Genomic DNA, 15,016 nt, shown 5'->3' with positions numbered 1-15,016 from the left:
TCTGTCTGTCGTGAAGCGTGACACGTTTTGCAGGAAAGAACATTTGTGAAAGTTCTATTTCTTCTTTGCCTCTCTTCTTTTTCTTTCCTTTATGTAACCGTCGAGTAAAAATTAATGTTCCTCGCTGGTTCTAACGAAATCCCATTCTTTTCCTCCGTTTTCCTTTATCAATTATCTAAATTAGTAGTCCTCTTGGTACTAATAAATTAATTGAAAAGTGAAAATTAGGGAATGCTGCTAATGTCAGCGTTTACTCCAAAACAAGCACAGCTGGTCTATCCGGCTAATTATCTTTTTTCCCATCAGAAGTTATCACACCAAGAGGAAAGAATGTCGTCGGCATACTTCAAAAAAGATGAACGTCAAAGAAGTTGAAAAAACAGACGAACATCTTAGGAGAGCATTTTTTCGAAGATCTGCTCCATTTCGAGCTGACACTAATTCCAATGTGAATAGATAATTGCATAATTCTCCAATTATCTTATTTTGTTATCCATATTCGTGTTACTGTTAATAATAGGGTAATATTTTCGTTGCTTCTTATTTGAAGAGTAGGATCGAGTGAAGATAATATATCAATATCCGGCTGTCGAAAACAAGCCTAAATACGTATCGAAAATATCCGATGCGGTAACGGGTGAGTGGTACAAAGGATTCGGCGGAAATGTCGAGTATACGACTGAATCCTACAAATAATCCCGTCGAAACGTTGCCACGCTTCGATGAACACGTAAAATGCTGGGTCCGTTCGAGCATGAGTTTCTTGTGTCTCGAATCGGCCACGTTGATCTTACGGGTTTCCCTGTTATCAGAAAGAAATCGAATTTTGACAGGGGATGGTACGATGAATTCATAGTGTCATCGAAGAACAAGAGTCCACAAATTATTACATCCTGTCGAAGAGAATTGACAGAGAAATAGAAAAAGTGAACTTCTTACACATTTTCTATCTTATCATTGTGAACTGTATATCTTGATAATATCAAGAATTTCAACAAGAAACTGTGACGTTAATGCATTTATTAAACACACTTGTCCTACGATAAGATTGAAAGCAACGCGACCGTAGAATAGTGTTTCTGGTGTTTTATAGCTATGATTCTGGAGGGTGGCGGCACTTTGTAATATAAAATCATGCACGTTTCGGTGGAACGAAAATACACGCGCGTTAGGCGAATCCAAAGAAGGGAGTAGGAATCGCGAATCCATGAAAGTATTAAGATGCAAAGGGCATAAAATATATTTGAAAGTTAAATACGAGTCAAGTGGCGCCCCGGTGGGGTGTAACCAGACGCGTGAAGTAGTCGGGGCTCCTTCCATCCCCCTTGTATTCATTGTGTTTCGATGGTTTTGGCAACAGAAACGTTTTATTGGTATTTAGCAGAAAAATTATTGCTGTCAAATCACTTGCGACACGAATAATTTTCAGTTATTATTCTGTGCCGATTAAACAAGGAAATCAGACTTCTCTTGTATTATTATTTGGATCGTAGAAACTTTTACGAAACTCGACAATTGTTCTTGCATTCATCATTTTTTCCTGTTTACCATCGGCAAGTATCTATTTCATTTCGAAAGAGAACGTACAATGGCCGCGCGATCCTCGAGGATTCCCTGACTTGTGTACGCAGGGGGGAGGTGGGTGCAGAGGGGGTGCCATTGTTCCGGTGTAGCCTTAATGCGCGCCGTTGTAAACAGCGTTACAATGGAATAACTTCGTTAGCATAATCGCGTCACAGAGTCGCCTGGCGCCCCCTGCCGCTCCCGCTTCACTGCACCCCTTTTGGATTTTACGGGTGGTTTCCCTTCGGACAGCCTCGTGGGCGGACCCGATCCGATCCGCTGCTGCGTTTAACCGTTGCTCGAGTATTATTCATTGTCGCGTATTGAATCGTTTATCTCTATTGCTGCTATCCTGATCAGCCGAGAGATCCTTCTCGATGACACTGTGTACAGATACACAGGGTTGACAAGCATCGGATGATTGGACCGCTAACTCGAGTTAAATCATCAATTGTATCGCAGTCATCGTTGCTCGAGCTGCTTTGCGATTATAGATGCATTTCTTTTGCAATTGTTGATTGGTTTTTTTAGATGGATCATGGTTAAAAGTTTAATTCTTCACAGGGCAAATGAAAGTTATTATAATTCCAAAGATAATTACAATTCTGGGCTGTGGTTCTTTTAATTATCTCTTAATTATTACCATCCTTAAGAGGTCATATTTCTCATTCTATTCATTGTAAAGTATATCCTCTCTGTTCCATAAAAAATGGAAGATCCTCAGATTTAATTATTCCAAATTTTTCCAACTGATTAGTAAGGTGTTAATGTCCACCCCCGATATCTACCGAAATCCGACGGAGACGCGTATCGCCATAATTCGGCAGAAATCAGCGTCTCTCTCCGGCAATTACCGAATCCCTGTCAGACTGCTGCGGTACCGAATTAATTCTACGCGCGGTCCCGCCGACGTACATGACATTTTTCGCCCTTCGTCTTCTGCCGGCCGGCTTCACAATGGAAACGTTAAGCGAGCCGTGGAGATTCGCAACGCTCGTCACTCTCGTTTGCCGCTCGACAAAGCGGTGCCCGTGTCTGCGGACGTCAATTTCAGTCCGCGAGTCTAAAAGCGAGGGCGAGAAGAGTGTTGCTCAACGCAACTGTTGACGATCGCGTTTACGTTCTTGATGGACGGCCGATCATCGAGAAACCTACCCCTGAGACCATCTATCCACCTCGTCGTTCGTTAAACCGTAACCATTTCGAGACTTCTGACGTGGATGCGATGGTACGATTTAATTTGATCCGGATTCGCCGCCGTTTCGTGGATTAACGAAGGGAAAATTTTGTTACCGTACTCGCGAAATGAAGTGGATTTATTCGTCTGCGATGAGGTGAATTTTATTTTTGATACTTGATAGTAGAACGGTATTGATTTCACTCTGGGGCAGTTCTGTAGATGACATTAATCATTCTTTCTTGAAAGTTAGCTGTATTTATTTTTTTATGTTAAAAGAAATTTATTAAATCATTTGTCGAATAAGAAAAACTCGCTCGAATTCTGCTTGCCAGCCATTAAGGGTTTCCCCTCATCGTTGTTCGCTTTCGTACTGATTTCTGACTTCTCCCAGCGCGACGAAAAATAATCTCTTTTCTTCTCGTCTCCCCTTCTAGGCCAGAACGCCCGTTGCGGACGTCAAAATATGACAGCTCTCTCGGGTCACCACTTTCCGCGACAAGAGTTGCGTTGAAGGGGGTTGCGATCATTAAAATAAAGCGGCACTCGCGGCTTTTAACCGTGTCTCCCTTTTATGTATCATCTCTTCAAGAAACTATCGCTTGAACATTTGTTAGCTTCGTTTCCACTTTGATTTTCATTTATTTCTGAAGCATCTCTTCTTCTTATCATTATTAGATCTGAATGAAACACCTTGTATTTCATCGCAATCTTGAGAAATTGTTATGACCCGTGTTTGGCATGATTCTTCCTGAATTTTCTAGGAAATTTTATCGATGTATATTTGATGAAGCGATTCGAATAAATTACGTGGCTACACGATTTGCACATTTGCGGCTTAAATGGATGTCGCATTGAGAGCCACTGCGGTGCGCGGTTAAGCTGACGGAAACGGTAAATGGTTCGCATCCAACCCCCTCGGCGAGACGCTAATTCATATTCATAGGTGTAGCGTTTAGTATTGTGCCGCTGGATTCTCCGGAGAGTTAGCTCGGAGAAGAACGAAGAGAAGGAGAAACATCAAGTTACATTAACTTGTCGCATCGCAAACGTGCACAGATTTGCGACCGTTTCTCGTTCCAACGATTTCATCCTTCAGGGGATGATATTATTGCCAGTATCAAGCAAATATATGAAACATTAAAATGATATTTTAGTTTCAAAATATTGCAAATTGCCTCGGTAGAAATCATTTGAAATTTTGGCGTAGATCTTAGAAAAATTTTTTTGGGAATTTTGAAATTCTCTTCGGGCCAAATTCTGCGTCTTGTTATTCTCTATGAAAAATTACTGAGGTACGTGGGTCGAAAATTTATTAGTTGAAAAGTTATCCCTGGGAGAGACCGCTAGGCTCACCCTGTCTCTCCCAGGGATATCTTTTCAACCGATGAATTTTCGACCCAAGTGCGTTAATACTTTTTTGTAGAGAATTAAAATACGCTTCCATTGACACCCTACAAAGTACACAATTCCCATATTTAAAAAAAAAAACGAAACAGCTTGTAATATTGGGAGCTGTAAATGGTTTTATAACGGTGGGATTTCTTATTAAATTGTGAATGAGTGTTACTAATTATAATAATTATAATAATTAAGTTGATTGGTAACAATTTAATCACCAAGTTAATTTCAGTGATGGCTGTGTCCTCTACTATCAGAAGCCGTAACTACGAGTTCGCGAGTGGACATGATCGATGGCAGTCTATAACTGCAGCCTTTATTTTATTTATTGAACAATATGGTACAAAATAATTATTACAGCAATTACCTTAAAATTTACATTAAATTAAGGCCGAGATTATTTTATCTAGCGATAAAATATAGTCTTAATTGTAAATGTAAGCAATTTATTAAATAGGAAGAATTCTTTTCTACATCGTATATAAATTAAATAAAAAAAAAAACGTAACTATAATGCACTTTTAATAACTTCTTAGTCTATTTAACTTATGTATGTTTTATTAAATATCTTTTCAAATACGAAATTATTAGTATTTGTTAATTTATCGTGTTCGTAAATAAATTTCACAGCAGTCAGTTAACTGACTAAATAAAAATTATGAGCCCCCTTCACTTTTAGTTGCTTTTACATTAGGCTTACGAAGATGGTGATAATTTGGTAGGATTTTTAATAAAAATTCCAACTGACCTATTTGAGGCTGAAGGAAAATGTTCGAGATTATATAGTGTTACACACTTATCACTTGAAATTATCACTTTTCCATATGAAATGGAACTCGGCAAAAACTTACAAATGGTTTATCATACATCTCCCTGCGTTGACATTGGCTACCATAAACTATGGTATTTTCGGGAATTGTTTCTGATTCTGTTAACGAGCATGATGCTCCAATAACACAACCATTTGTTAGCTCAACTTCACGAGCAACATGTGCTATGAACAAGGATACAACTCTAATGAAATACATAAATAATGAATACTTAACATAGTATTTCATGTTATAGAGTGGAAGAAATGAGAAAAAGGACGAGCAGCGGAAACGAGGGTCCGGAGAGTGAATGTGTGAGGAGTAAATGAACTGTGTGCACCTTCTCTCTCTCATTAGAGGTTTTTAGAGACAAGAAAACACCTTATGGGAAGGTGGAGTTTGTAAGCGGAGTGGAGGTCCGTGTTTGTACCCCACAATAGGAATAAACTATATTATTGTTATTAGTATTTCATCTTATAATTACCTTTGCTTTCCAGAATATTGTTGTCTCCAACTTTAAATGCCTCACAGGTACAATCTGTTTCAAATACATTATAATTACCTATTATTTGCACTCGAACTGTTGTTAATTCTGGAGCATCTGCTGGTAATCTTTAACAAACATCTCAGTTAGCAAAATGAAGAAAATAAACAATTTTACTTTAACTTTCAAAGTTCACCTATTTGTTATAGTTGCCATTTCCTCAATAATATTCCCTTCGCCGATGATAATTGGACCAGCTTCTGCAATGATACTTGCTCTTGGGTGTATCACAGTTTTTGGCCCAATAGTGATGTCTCCCTTTAAAATACTTTCCTCGCATACTAAGGCTCCTGCTGATATCTTTAGACTGCATAAAGAATTAACATTTATGTTTTCATTTTAATGCAAATTAATCGGAATTTACGGTAGACGTAACCTTAAACAGTCTACCATTTAACGAAACTTAATGTTCTAATTCTAATACATGAATTCTTATAGGCATTTCAGACTTGAATCAACAAGTTACTGATAAGGAATGAAGAAATTAGAAATAATTTAGACAATATTAATAAATTTTCTCACTTTGTACGACGACTGACTGATGAGCTCATTGTAGCGGTTGACTGTAGGCATTTGCTAGTGTGGCGTCCTCTGATATGAACGCGCAACCTTGTCGGAAAGTTAATTTCCTATAAATTTCTAATGGGCCTCATTAACATGGATCCATTATAAGAAAATCCTCCCACTTCACTTCAAGTTTCCCCATTTAACCCACCGAAAATTATCAACCACGCGCGTAAACGCCGAGATACGCAAAAGGGACGCCGAGATACGCAAAAGGGACGCCAAGATACGCAAAAAGGACGCCGTTTCTCGCGCATGCGCAGGAAAACCATCCCAAGCGCGGGAAAACCCATCCCATGCGCGGGAAAACCCGAACCATATCCCATTTCTGCGTATACGCGCCATTTTTCAAATCTCTTCTCATTCGCGCCGTACTTTTTGTTTTATATCCTTACGTAAACATCATACTGTCTCCCTCGCTCCATTACAACCCCCTTTTAGTCGCCTTTTACGACAGGCAGGGGATACCGTGGCCGTATTCTAATCCCCCCGAGCCACAGGGGGTCCCGGAAATCATTAAAATTATTATCAATTATCATTAAAAAGGAATAAAATTGTCTTTATTAAACATTAAACATGCAAATATTACAATAATTCATTTTGGACAACCCAAATAGAGTTTCTTTTCTGTAATATATTATTTTATAGTGAAATTTAATCATTTACTTTCCATTTGTAAACGTTTCTTTCAATACTGTTTGATATTGATGAGAAATTCTGTGGTTAACGTGAACTTCACATAGACTTCAATAAAAATCTGAAAAAGACTCACTAGAATATAATTATTTAATTTTTGAAATAATTTATGATTTATTTATTTCTTAATATTACTTACCCATCATTCTCTCTCGCCTTCTAGTTGGTAATGATAGCGACGTAAAGCAGCTAAGCGTAATCTTTCAGTCTCCAAAGCCTGTTCTAGTTCTAATACGCGAACTTTGGCCTCCATTTCTAGTCGTTTAGCCTGATGTAGGGTCAAGCCAGAAACATCTAAGTCATCTATGAAATATTAAATAATATTTTAAATTTTCTTATCTGAAATTTACTTATCCTTATTAGTAAAAGTTTGCAATAGTAACGATATTTACCATTTTCTTCAACAAGTTGACTACAATTTTTAGCAGTTGCAACAACGCTTCCTGTTGCTTGCGTAACATCCCTCGATGCTTCAGAAAGTGCAGCTAAATTATTGCTATTTCTATTTGCTTTTACTCTGCTCGCGACTACTAGCTGGGCTGTGGTCGCTGCAATTCCTTGTGACGCTACTACTAATTGTTCAAATTTGCCATTTCCGGCAACAACTTTATCAGCAGCTTCCCTATAAGCGTAAACAAGTTTTGTAAATAAATGGTTAATTACAAAAAAGCATCTATACTTACAATAAAAGATTAGCACCCATTGCTACCGCTTTCGCTGCTGATATCAGCCCTTCAGACCATTGATGATTACGTTTATAGAATTCAGTTGCAGAGGCTGTACCCTATAATTAAACATACATGTTTATATTCTACAAATTAATAACTTTGGTAATAATAAAAGGAAGTAAGTTACCTTTCCTTGTTCAACGATTTCTGCCTGTAGTAATCGTGACTTTTTAACTAACGTTCTTATACATTTCATTAATTCTGTACAGGAGTCTAAAATTTTCTCGTTTACTTCTAATTTCAATCCTGAATCCGCCGCACGGGATTTCTCTAACATGTCCTAATTTAACATTGTGACAGATATTAATTATACTGAAGAGCAGCATATATTAATTAGTATCGTATAACGTAATAATTACCCGTATTCTATTAGCAGCTTCCTCTATCGCTTTATCCATACCTAACAATTCTTGTTCCACTAAACTCCCTATAACTTCTACATTACCTTGGGCATTCGACAATGTGGCGGCAAGTTCGCATATTTTTTTAAAATGTTGTTTTACTTCGTTGATTTGACCCACGGTTGTGGGTGACTTTTCTTTCACATGGTTAAACATTGTTAACGTTTGTGTCCCTAACTGTTTACACTCATCAGTCAATTCTACGGTAGAGTAAAATTAAAAATAATAGGAATGCTTTTTTTTTCAATAATCTTTTCTGACTTTTTATTCGCAACTTACTATCGCCCAACGCGATATCAATAGACGTATTCGACGTAGATTTCGCGTGGATTATATAAAGTCCCAAAGTGTAAGCGACCTGTATTGCACTTGTTATGAGCGCCTTCCCTTTCGTTGTGTCACATACGAAACCAGTATACGCTACATCCAAAGCATCCAGTGATTTCGATGTCGGTTCTTCTAATCTTTCAAGGTACTGAGGTGTACAAGTCAGATCCGACATTGCTGGATTATCAATGGCATGCAGCGAATACTGCATTATATGTTCCGCTTCACATATACAATTAACTGGAATAGACGTTTCATTTTACCTTAGATAAGCGACCACGTGTCGTCCAGTATTTTATTATTGATTTAATTGAAACACTTACGCAACAATTCATGCAGCACAGTGTCAGCATGAGTGTTCATTTCATTACGACATCGCTCAGTTTCAACCTCTAATTTCTCTATTTTTAAATCTAACTCTTCCTTCTGCGCTAATAAATCATGTAAATCTCCTTCCAGGGCTGTTTTCTCAGATGTTATAAAATCATTTTTGGCAATCAACGCCTAAAATATTTCCAAAATAAAATAACAATAAAGCATTAAGGTAAATTGAAGAGGAAGAAAATTGTTATTAACTAAGTTTTCTGTTTTCACGCCATTGAGTTGTTGCTTAACATCGTCCAAATCTTGCTGCGCTTCGACGGCCTTTTTCGCTTCCTGTTGTGTTAAAGCTTGGCCTTGTAATAATTCTTCGAGACGACGTTCCGCTTCCACTGTTCGACGTTCAGATTGTTCTTGAGACATTTTTAAAATTCCAAGCTGCTTGTCAACTTCCGCTTTCTATTGTACAAAAGGAATTTAATAATCGAATATTTTTCACTGTACATTTTGAGACTTAAGATGATCCCACCTTTCTAATTAAACTGATATGTTCTTCTCTTAATTTTGCATAGACATCCTTCAATTTGTGAAACTTTTCCTCCAAGATCTTATACTTTTCTGAAAAAAAAAAATTTTTTTAAATAAAACGATGACAATATTTAACAAAAATAAAACTAATAGGTACTAACCATCACTTTCATGAACCTTCACCATCATTTCCGCTTTCTGCTTAACTGAATCCTGATTGACTTGTTTCTCCTGTTCCATCTCATGGCACTGAAGAAAATAAATGTATATTAAAAATTATATTTCCTATCAATCTTTGCATAAAATTCAATTATTCTTTACTTTAACAAGTAAATCTGATTCAAGCTGCGCGACACGACTATGCAGCTCTCCTACAATTTGCTGATGATCAGTCAGTACACGGTGCAATTCTTGCCTCTGACGATTGTTCTCTTGTTGCAAATGATCAATAAGACTTTCCCTGAAACCCAAACGGCTGTATTAACATAAATTCTTATTTAGAATTCATTTTGCAATCACCTTTCCGCGATTGCGTCGGGTGAAATCGATCCGTTTCGCGTGGAATCTAGTTGATCCCCTGGCAATGAACTTGTGTCAGAAGTGTCTATCAGACTATCAACAACCGTTTCAGAATCAGCGAAGGATTCTTCTGGTGGTAATACTACTATAGGTGTAACATAAGTTCTTAATTCAGATTGTATCAAAAAATTTGGTGGATTCTAAAACACACATAAATGAACGCATGTAATTGATGCATTTCTATAATGAAATATAATAATGAATCTCACCTCAGGTAACGCAGGTATTGTTATAAGATGCTTAAAATACTGTCTCTGTTTAACAGTATTATAGAACTTCTTCAGTTCTTGAAACTGTTTGGAAAATCTGTCACGGTGACCGGCTAAAGTGTCCGCGGGCAGAGTACTATGAAGTTTGAACAAAATTTTTACACAATAATCATAGAGCTGTGATGCATCTAGGACGCACGGGATTAACGGAGCCAGTCGACACTGTCCGCTGACAGTCATAGAGTTCGAAGGTGTGTTCTTCAAAGAAGTGGTAACTGAAACATTTCGTCGACATAAGTTAACACGACCGTGAATCCAACGATGATTATCAACGATGATTATATTTCCAGACAGGTTTTTCAATTCGGGAAGTGGTTAATAAAATGGATACACTAGGAGTAAACGATACAGTGAACGGATCTTGAACGATCAGATTTAATCGTATCGAGTATCATAAAGTATCTTATTGCATGGAATAGAAAAGATGAATTTGCCAAAATTTCATGAAGCATAGCGGTATTACCATCCTGTACATTGGTCAATCACACCCACGTTCATTTAATTCAGCGTACAGATCTTGATTTAACCGGTCAGCCTTGGTTCTGTTTGATCTGCATAACTGAGATTCTACTAGATTAATTACGTCTAAATAGCGAAAGTTAAACTGACACGCTGCTCTTTCATATCTGATCAAAGGTTGACAATTTATGCTAAGCATTTGTCAGTGAAAAGTGTAAGAAACGAAGTCGGGAAATGGAAGATTGTTGAATTGATAATAATTAACAATCCATTCCGTACCTACCTGCACGTTGCAAATTCAAAATATCGTCCATGTAATCGAACATCTCGACCGACATTTGGAAACTGAAAATAATAAAACAGCGGTAAGAAACCATTGGAAGAATTGTAAAGTAATTCTAGAGGTTCTAAAGAAGGTAGGGTGCGTATGTAAAATAGGATACACCTCGCTGATTTCAACGACCTTAACATGTGGTATAAAGATCAATGTCCTGAATAATTTCATATACGTGTACCATAGATCAATTTTAGTTTTGAAGATAGACATAGAAATATAGGGTGGTTCCATGGGGTGTGACAAAATTTATCTAATTAAAGTTCAAATTTATCTAATTAAATGATATAAAACTTTTGATATTATCCCATTATTAATCAGCAAGGTAGATCCTGTTTTGTATAATTAATAAAATATTGTAAACTTACTAAACGTTAATATCATTCTCTCCGATGGATTCCAGTTCCTCCGGAGTTACTTGAAGATTTCCCGGTATACGCGGATTTCGATTATGAAAATCTAATTTGGTGATTAATAGCCTTATGTACAATTGGATCAGTTGACCGTAACCCTCTCGGAGGTGTTGCCATAATTTTCCAATATCCTCCAATTTACCCCTATAACGCTGAGAGTCTGGAATTACTTTCGGATGACCCTCGCGCAGAACTTTGTGCAGAACGTGACAAAATTTCCATGCTACTATTTGATTTTCTTGAATTGGTTGCTTCAACATGTACATCCAAAAGATCATCCCACTTTTCTCTTGATATGTTCCTATAATCGCACCTATATTTCTATTAAGTTTATATACCGCATTCAAGAGAAATTAATTTATAAATTAAATATTTTAAAAGGATACTTCGCACATGTTTCTCTTTCACAGGAGTCTCTGTAGGGTTTACAGCTTTCCCGATACTGACACTCTAAAAATATATATAAACAATTCAATGGTAATTCTACTCCTTTTTTTTTTTTTTAACGTTACACAACAATGAGCAATAAAGACTAGAAAGTGTGGCATAGTTTCTTGGAAAGCGACCCTCGATTTGAACTAAGGAACGGGTAAAAAAGTGTTTCAAGAACATACAGATTCATTTACCAGCTGATAAAGTTGTTTATCGGTGAGTGGAACGACACTCATCGTGACAAAAGCGTGCAACAGCTGCAGTGATAATCGAAACACGTATAAATAGAAATCCCAACGGTCAGTCCATATGAAAAATCATCGTTCGGTAATTTGTCGATTGGTCTCTTTGAGATGCGTTAAAAGAACGCGATCCACATCGTTCGGTTGTGCCGCATCGCCTGGAAAAGTTGACTAGTGAAATCCATTTTTATCTTCTCGAAAATGAAATGAATAACTCGGTACGGTTTTTAATGAAGTTTCGCAAACGAACATTTCATAATTCTTAGATTTACACAGCTTTCTCCAAATGAAAAATTAATTGTTCCCAGTAGTTTCCGCTCTAAATAACTACAAGGGTAATATTATTGGTAAAATATTCCAAGAAATCATATTTCCAGTAGGCGAAAGCATGTTTGTAAACAGATTTGAAATTGCTTCTAAATGTACATAGAATTAAATTCAATTTCTAATCATAACTGTTTAATTATGAAAAATTATACTCTAGAAAGTGAATACCTAATTTTGATGTGTTTTCGAAAAGAAAAATCTAACTTTTATAAAAAAATAAGGGCAATGCGCTTTCTTCCGGTGCAACCACCAATTAGAGTTACAATTTGTCTGACTAAACGTGTCCACTTTCACTGCGGCACTAAAAGCGTTAATAACATTTAATCCACCTCAACATATGTGCAATAAAAATTGTACCTCGCCAATTAACACCTTAATTGCCGCAGTGAAAATGAACATCTGTAGCGAGACTACATGGAATATTAAAACACTAATTATTAAGTATAACATCAGTTAATTTTCAATTTGGAACCTTACATCATTAGTAGTATAATACCAATATTATTCAAACATACTATTATACAAAATTCATAGCAATCAACGTATTTAAATTTTATGGGTGTCAAGATATTCTCCGTATCACAATTTTTATTACCAAATAAAAATATTTTTTAATTTTGATTCATGACTTGAATAAAGCAATAGGTATCATTGGTCCTCTTCAGACTTGGATGCTTCGAAACGTTTGATCTGCAAATTTCTTGCGGGAAAAATGAAAACCGTAATACATATATTCGAAATGTGCAATCTCGGAAGTCCAAATGATGGGTCTTTTATGTTCATTAACCCTCCCAAGTGGTGTCACCGCACCGGTACAGTTAACGATGCCTGTGCCAGAAAGAGTGCCGCTATACGGTTACGTTCATTCAGAAAGTATTCCACTGGTTGCACCCGCGCGTATGGATGAATAGGCAAGGTGTAGTTCATTATAGTATGAGTCAAAGACCTGTACATATAGTTGTTACAGCGAAAATAAAGATAACTACCGCAATAGAAAGACACAACAACGATGAAACAAGACTCTGGTATCAGAGTACTAAAAACATGAATAATCAGTTATCCGCGTTTTATTTAAAAACGCGCTTCAATAACAATAACAAAATAATAAAATGTCGTCATGAATAAGATACTAAGGGTCATATTTTTAAGAGATGATAATAGTTTAGATAATTATTTAAAATAAGACAAGATATAACTTGTCATACAATTGTTCTGTTGATCATTGAATTATCATGGATCAAATTTTTTATTTATCGATTTACCAGGGCGATTAAATTTCAAGTTGTTTCAACAGTTTGATTACTCCAACTACTTAAATCAGTGCTTACTATTATCTAATCAAATACACTTGTTTTAAATGATACTAAATTTGTGTTTTTCTTTTTAAATATGTAATAAAAGAAATAGATGAATATGAAATATGAAAGTTAACATGAAGTAACAGATTTACAAAAATATAAAACATTCACAATTTACATATACATATAATATAAGTAATATAAAATCATATTTATAAATTAATTTATAATTTCTTTTTTTTAATTAATTTATTTATAAATATATTTATTCATAAGTATACTAAATAATTTCAGAATTTAAAGAATTACATTGATAAACAAATTACAATTCTTTTTACAAATGATCTCTATAAGAAGTAGTGCACACGATCAAATATACATATGCGTTTACGTGTAAAAGAAACAAGAAGGCTTCCTGTTAGGTGATGTCAGATTTTTCTTAGAAGCACATATACAACATGATACTATGAATGATATTCATGTTAAACGCCATTGATATGAATAAGCGTCTATACTAAATGATAATTTTATAAATTTTCCAAATTTTAAAGCACTGTCAACAATCGAACATTTCAAATTGTATCGATACAATAATAAACACATTTCCTAACCTGTACAAGATATGGAAACGATGAATCAAGTTGAAACGAGGTCAAGGATCGCATTTTTATCGCACACGTTTAAATGTAATAGTTTGAAATGTATCATTTAAAATCAACATGCACTTATACGGTATTTTTGTACTCAAGTATATAGAGAGTATAACCTTATGTTCGTTTAGAAGATATCTACATGTTCAATTTATTCCGTAGGTGGAACAAGTAGTTTAATATTAAAATTCATGTCACATACCTGAAATTCTTCGAACTGTTTACACATGAAATCCAGATTACGTGTGCTTCGTTAAAAAGAGACACGATTGTGTTAAATTCATGCCTCCGTCAATACATGAATTGTTAGAAGATTACGCAGCATAGATCCGGCTATCGTTTGACGGAAACTTTATAAATGCACACTGCTATTACTTTTTAAATATTAACACGTTCGATTTTGGAAAGTGCGGCAAATGACAGATCAATTATTCAGAGGACTATCTTTTCAATTAAAAACGATATTAAACACTATATATCAATGCACTGTTATACGAATTCAACGATACGATATCTGATACGGCGGATAAATGTCGAAGATATTGATAAGAAAATCGAGTAACGACTGATAGCGTTGTTAATATACAAATCAAAATTTCGTACCAAATACGAAATAAATACGTGCTTCCTGTCCGCGCGTGCAACAGAACACAGTGAAACACTTGGAATATAGCAATAGAAGTACATTCAGTATCAAACCGCTATTTCGAGCGCTCTTCCAATGGCGTAGTCGATTTATGAAACTTGTTGGCGCGTAAACTTGCTTTCAAACTGACATGTATTTTAACATTTTGTATTAGCACTCCTATCATTTGTTGAACACCATTGGTTTTATTATTTTGTTTTACTTCCTCTCTCAAGTGGTTTCATTATCAGCTCATTATATTTTTGTATTACTTATCTTGTTCCGGTATGACGCTCCTAATCTTTCATGCACTTTCTAAGTTCTTTTAA

General features: G+C 35.9%; 2 protein-coding genes across 3 annotated transcripts; both read right to left on the bottom strand.

Annotated features, from left to right (window-relative positions):
* Positions 1-4,425: 4,425 nt before the first annotated feature.
* On the bottom strand, positions 4,426-6,552 carry DCTN6-p27 (dynactin subunit 6). Its single transcript, XM_034317717.2, has 5 exons — positions 6,017-6,552; positions 5,631-5,801; positions 5,435-5,562; positions 4,993-5,135; positions 4,426-4,899 (listed from the first exon to the last, which is right to left on the bottom strand). The coding sequence occupies exons 1-5, from the start codon at positions 6,043-6,045 to the stop codon at positions 4,798-4,800; spliced, it is 573 nt and encodes a 190-aa protein (XP_034173608.1). The 5' UTR covers positions 6,046-6,552; the 3' UTR covers positions 4,426-4,797.
* Positions 6,553-6,590: 38 nt separating this feature from the next.
* Hip1 (Huntingtin interacting protein 1) lies at positions 6,591-14,818 on the bottom strand. 2 transcript variants are annotated; one of them, XM_034317713.2, is made up of 19 exons: positions 14,265-14,818; positions 11,740-11,945; positions 11,500-11,563; positions 11,069-11,426; positions 10,650-10,711; positions 9,848-10,122; positions 9,579-9,778; positions 9,381-9,519; positions 9,221-9,308; positions 9,061-9,149; positions 8,787-8,990; positions 8,534-8,714; positions 8,163-8,450; positions 7,842-8,083; positions 7,610-7,762; positions 7,438-7,538; positions 7,147-7,376; positions 6,894-7,057; positions 6,591-6,829 (listed from the first exon to the last, which is right to left on the bottom strand). In XM_034317713.2, the coding sequence occupies exons 2-18, from the start codon at positions 11,779-11,781 to the stop codon at positions 6,897-6,899; spliced, it is 2,877 nt and encodes a 958-aa protein (XP_034173604.1). In that variant the 5' UTR covers positions 11,782-11,945; positions 14,265-14,818; the 3' UTR covers positions 6,591-6,829; positions 6,894-6,896. The 2 variants fall into 2 exon arrangements, with proteins under 2 accessions (XP_034173604.1, XP_034173603.1); XM_034317712.2 differs by having other exon boundaries at positions 6,591-6,815.
* Positions 14,819-15,016: the final 198 nt, after the last annotated feature.

The sequence above is a fragment of the Osmia lignaria genome, chromosome 16, assembly GCF_051020975.1.
Source record: "Osmia lignaria lignaria isolate PbOS001 chromosome 16, iyOsmLign1, whole genome shotgun sequence".
NCBI classification, from domain to species: domain Eukaryota; kingdom Metazoa; phylum Arthropoda; class Insecta; order Hymenoptera; family Megachilidae; genus Osmia; species Osmia lignaria.
This window is presented reverse-complemented; position numbering and strand designations above follow the sequence as displayed.

Bases quoted from the DNA above. Each gene is read 5' to 3' on its own strand.
- DCTN6-p27 (XM_034317717.2), bottom strand. From the start codon at position 6,045: ATGAGCTCATCAGTCAGTCGTCGTACAAA. The intron at 5,563-5,630 runs GTGAACTTTGAA...TGTTTGTTAAAG, and splicing joins ATGGCAACTATAACAAATAG to ATTACCAGCAGATGCTCCAG. The intron at 4,900-4,992 runs GTAAGTTTTTGC...ATTTTCCTTCAG, and splicing joins AGATGTATGATAAACCATTT to CCTCAAATAGGTCAGTTGGA.
- Hip1 (XM_034317713.2), bottom strand. From the start codon at position 11,781: ATGAGTGTCGTTCCACTCACCGATAAACAACTTTATCAGCTG. The intron at 9,520-9,578 runs GTGATTGCAAAA...TTTGGGTTTCAG, and splicing joins CCCGACGCAATCGCGGAAAG to GGAAAGTCTTATTGATCATT. The intron at 7,539-7,609 runs GTAACTTACTTC...GTTTAATTATAG, and splicing joins AAATCGTTGAACAAGGAAAG to GGTACAGCCTCTGCAACTGA.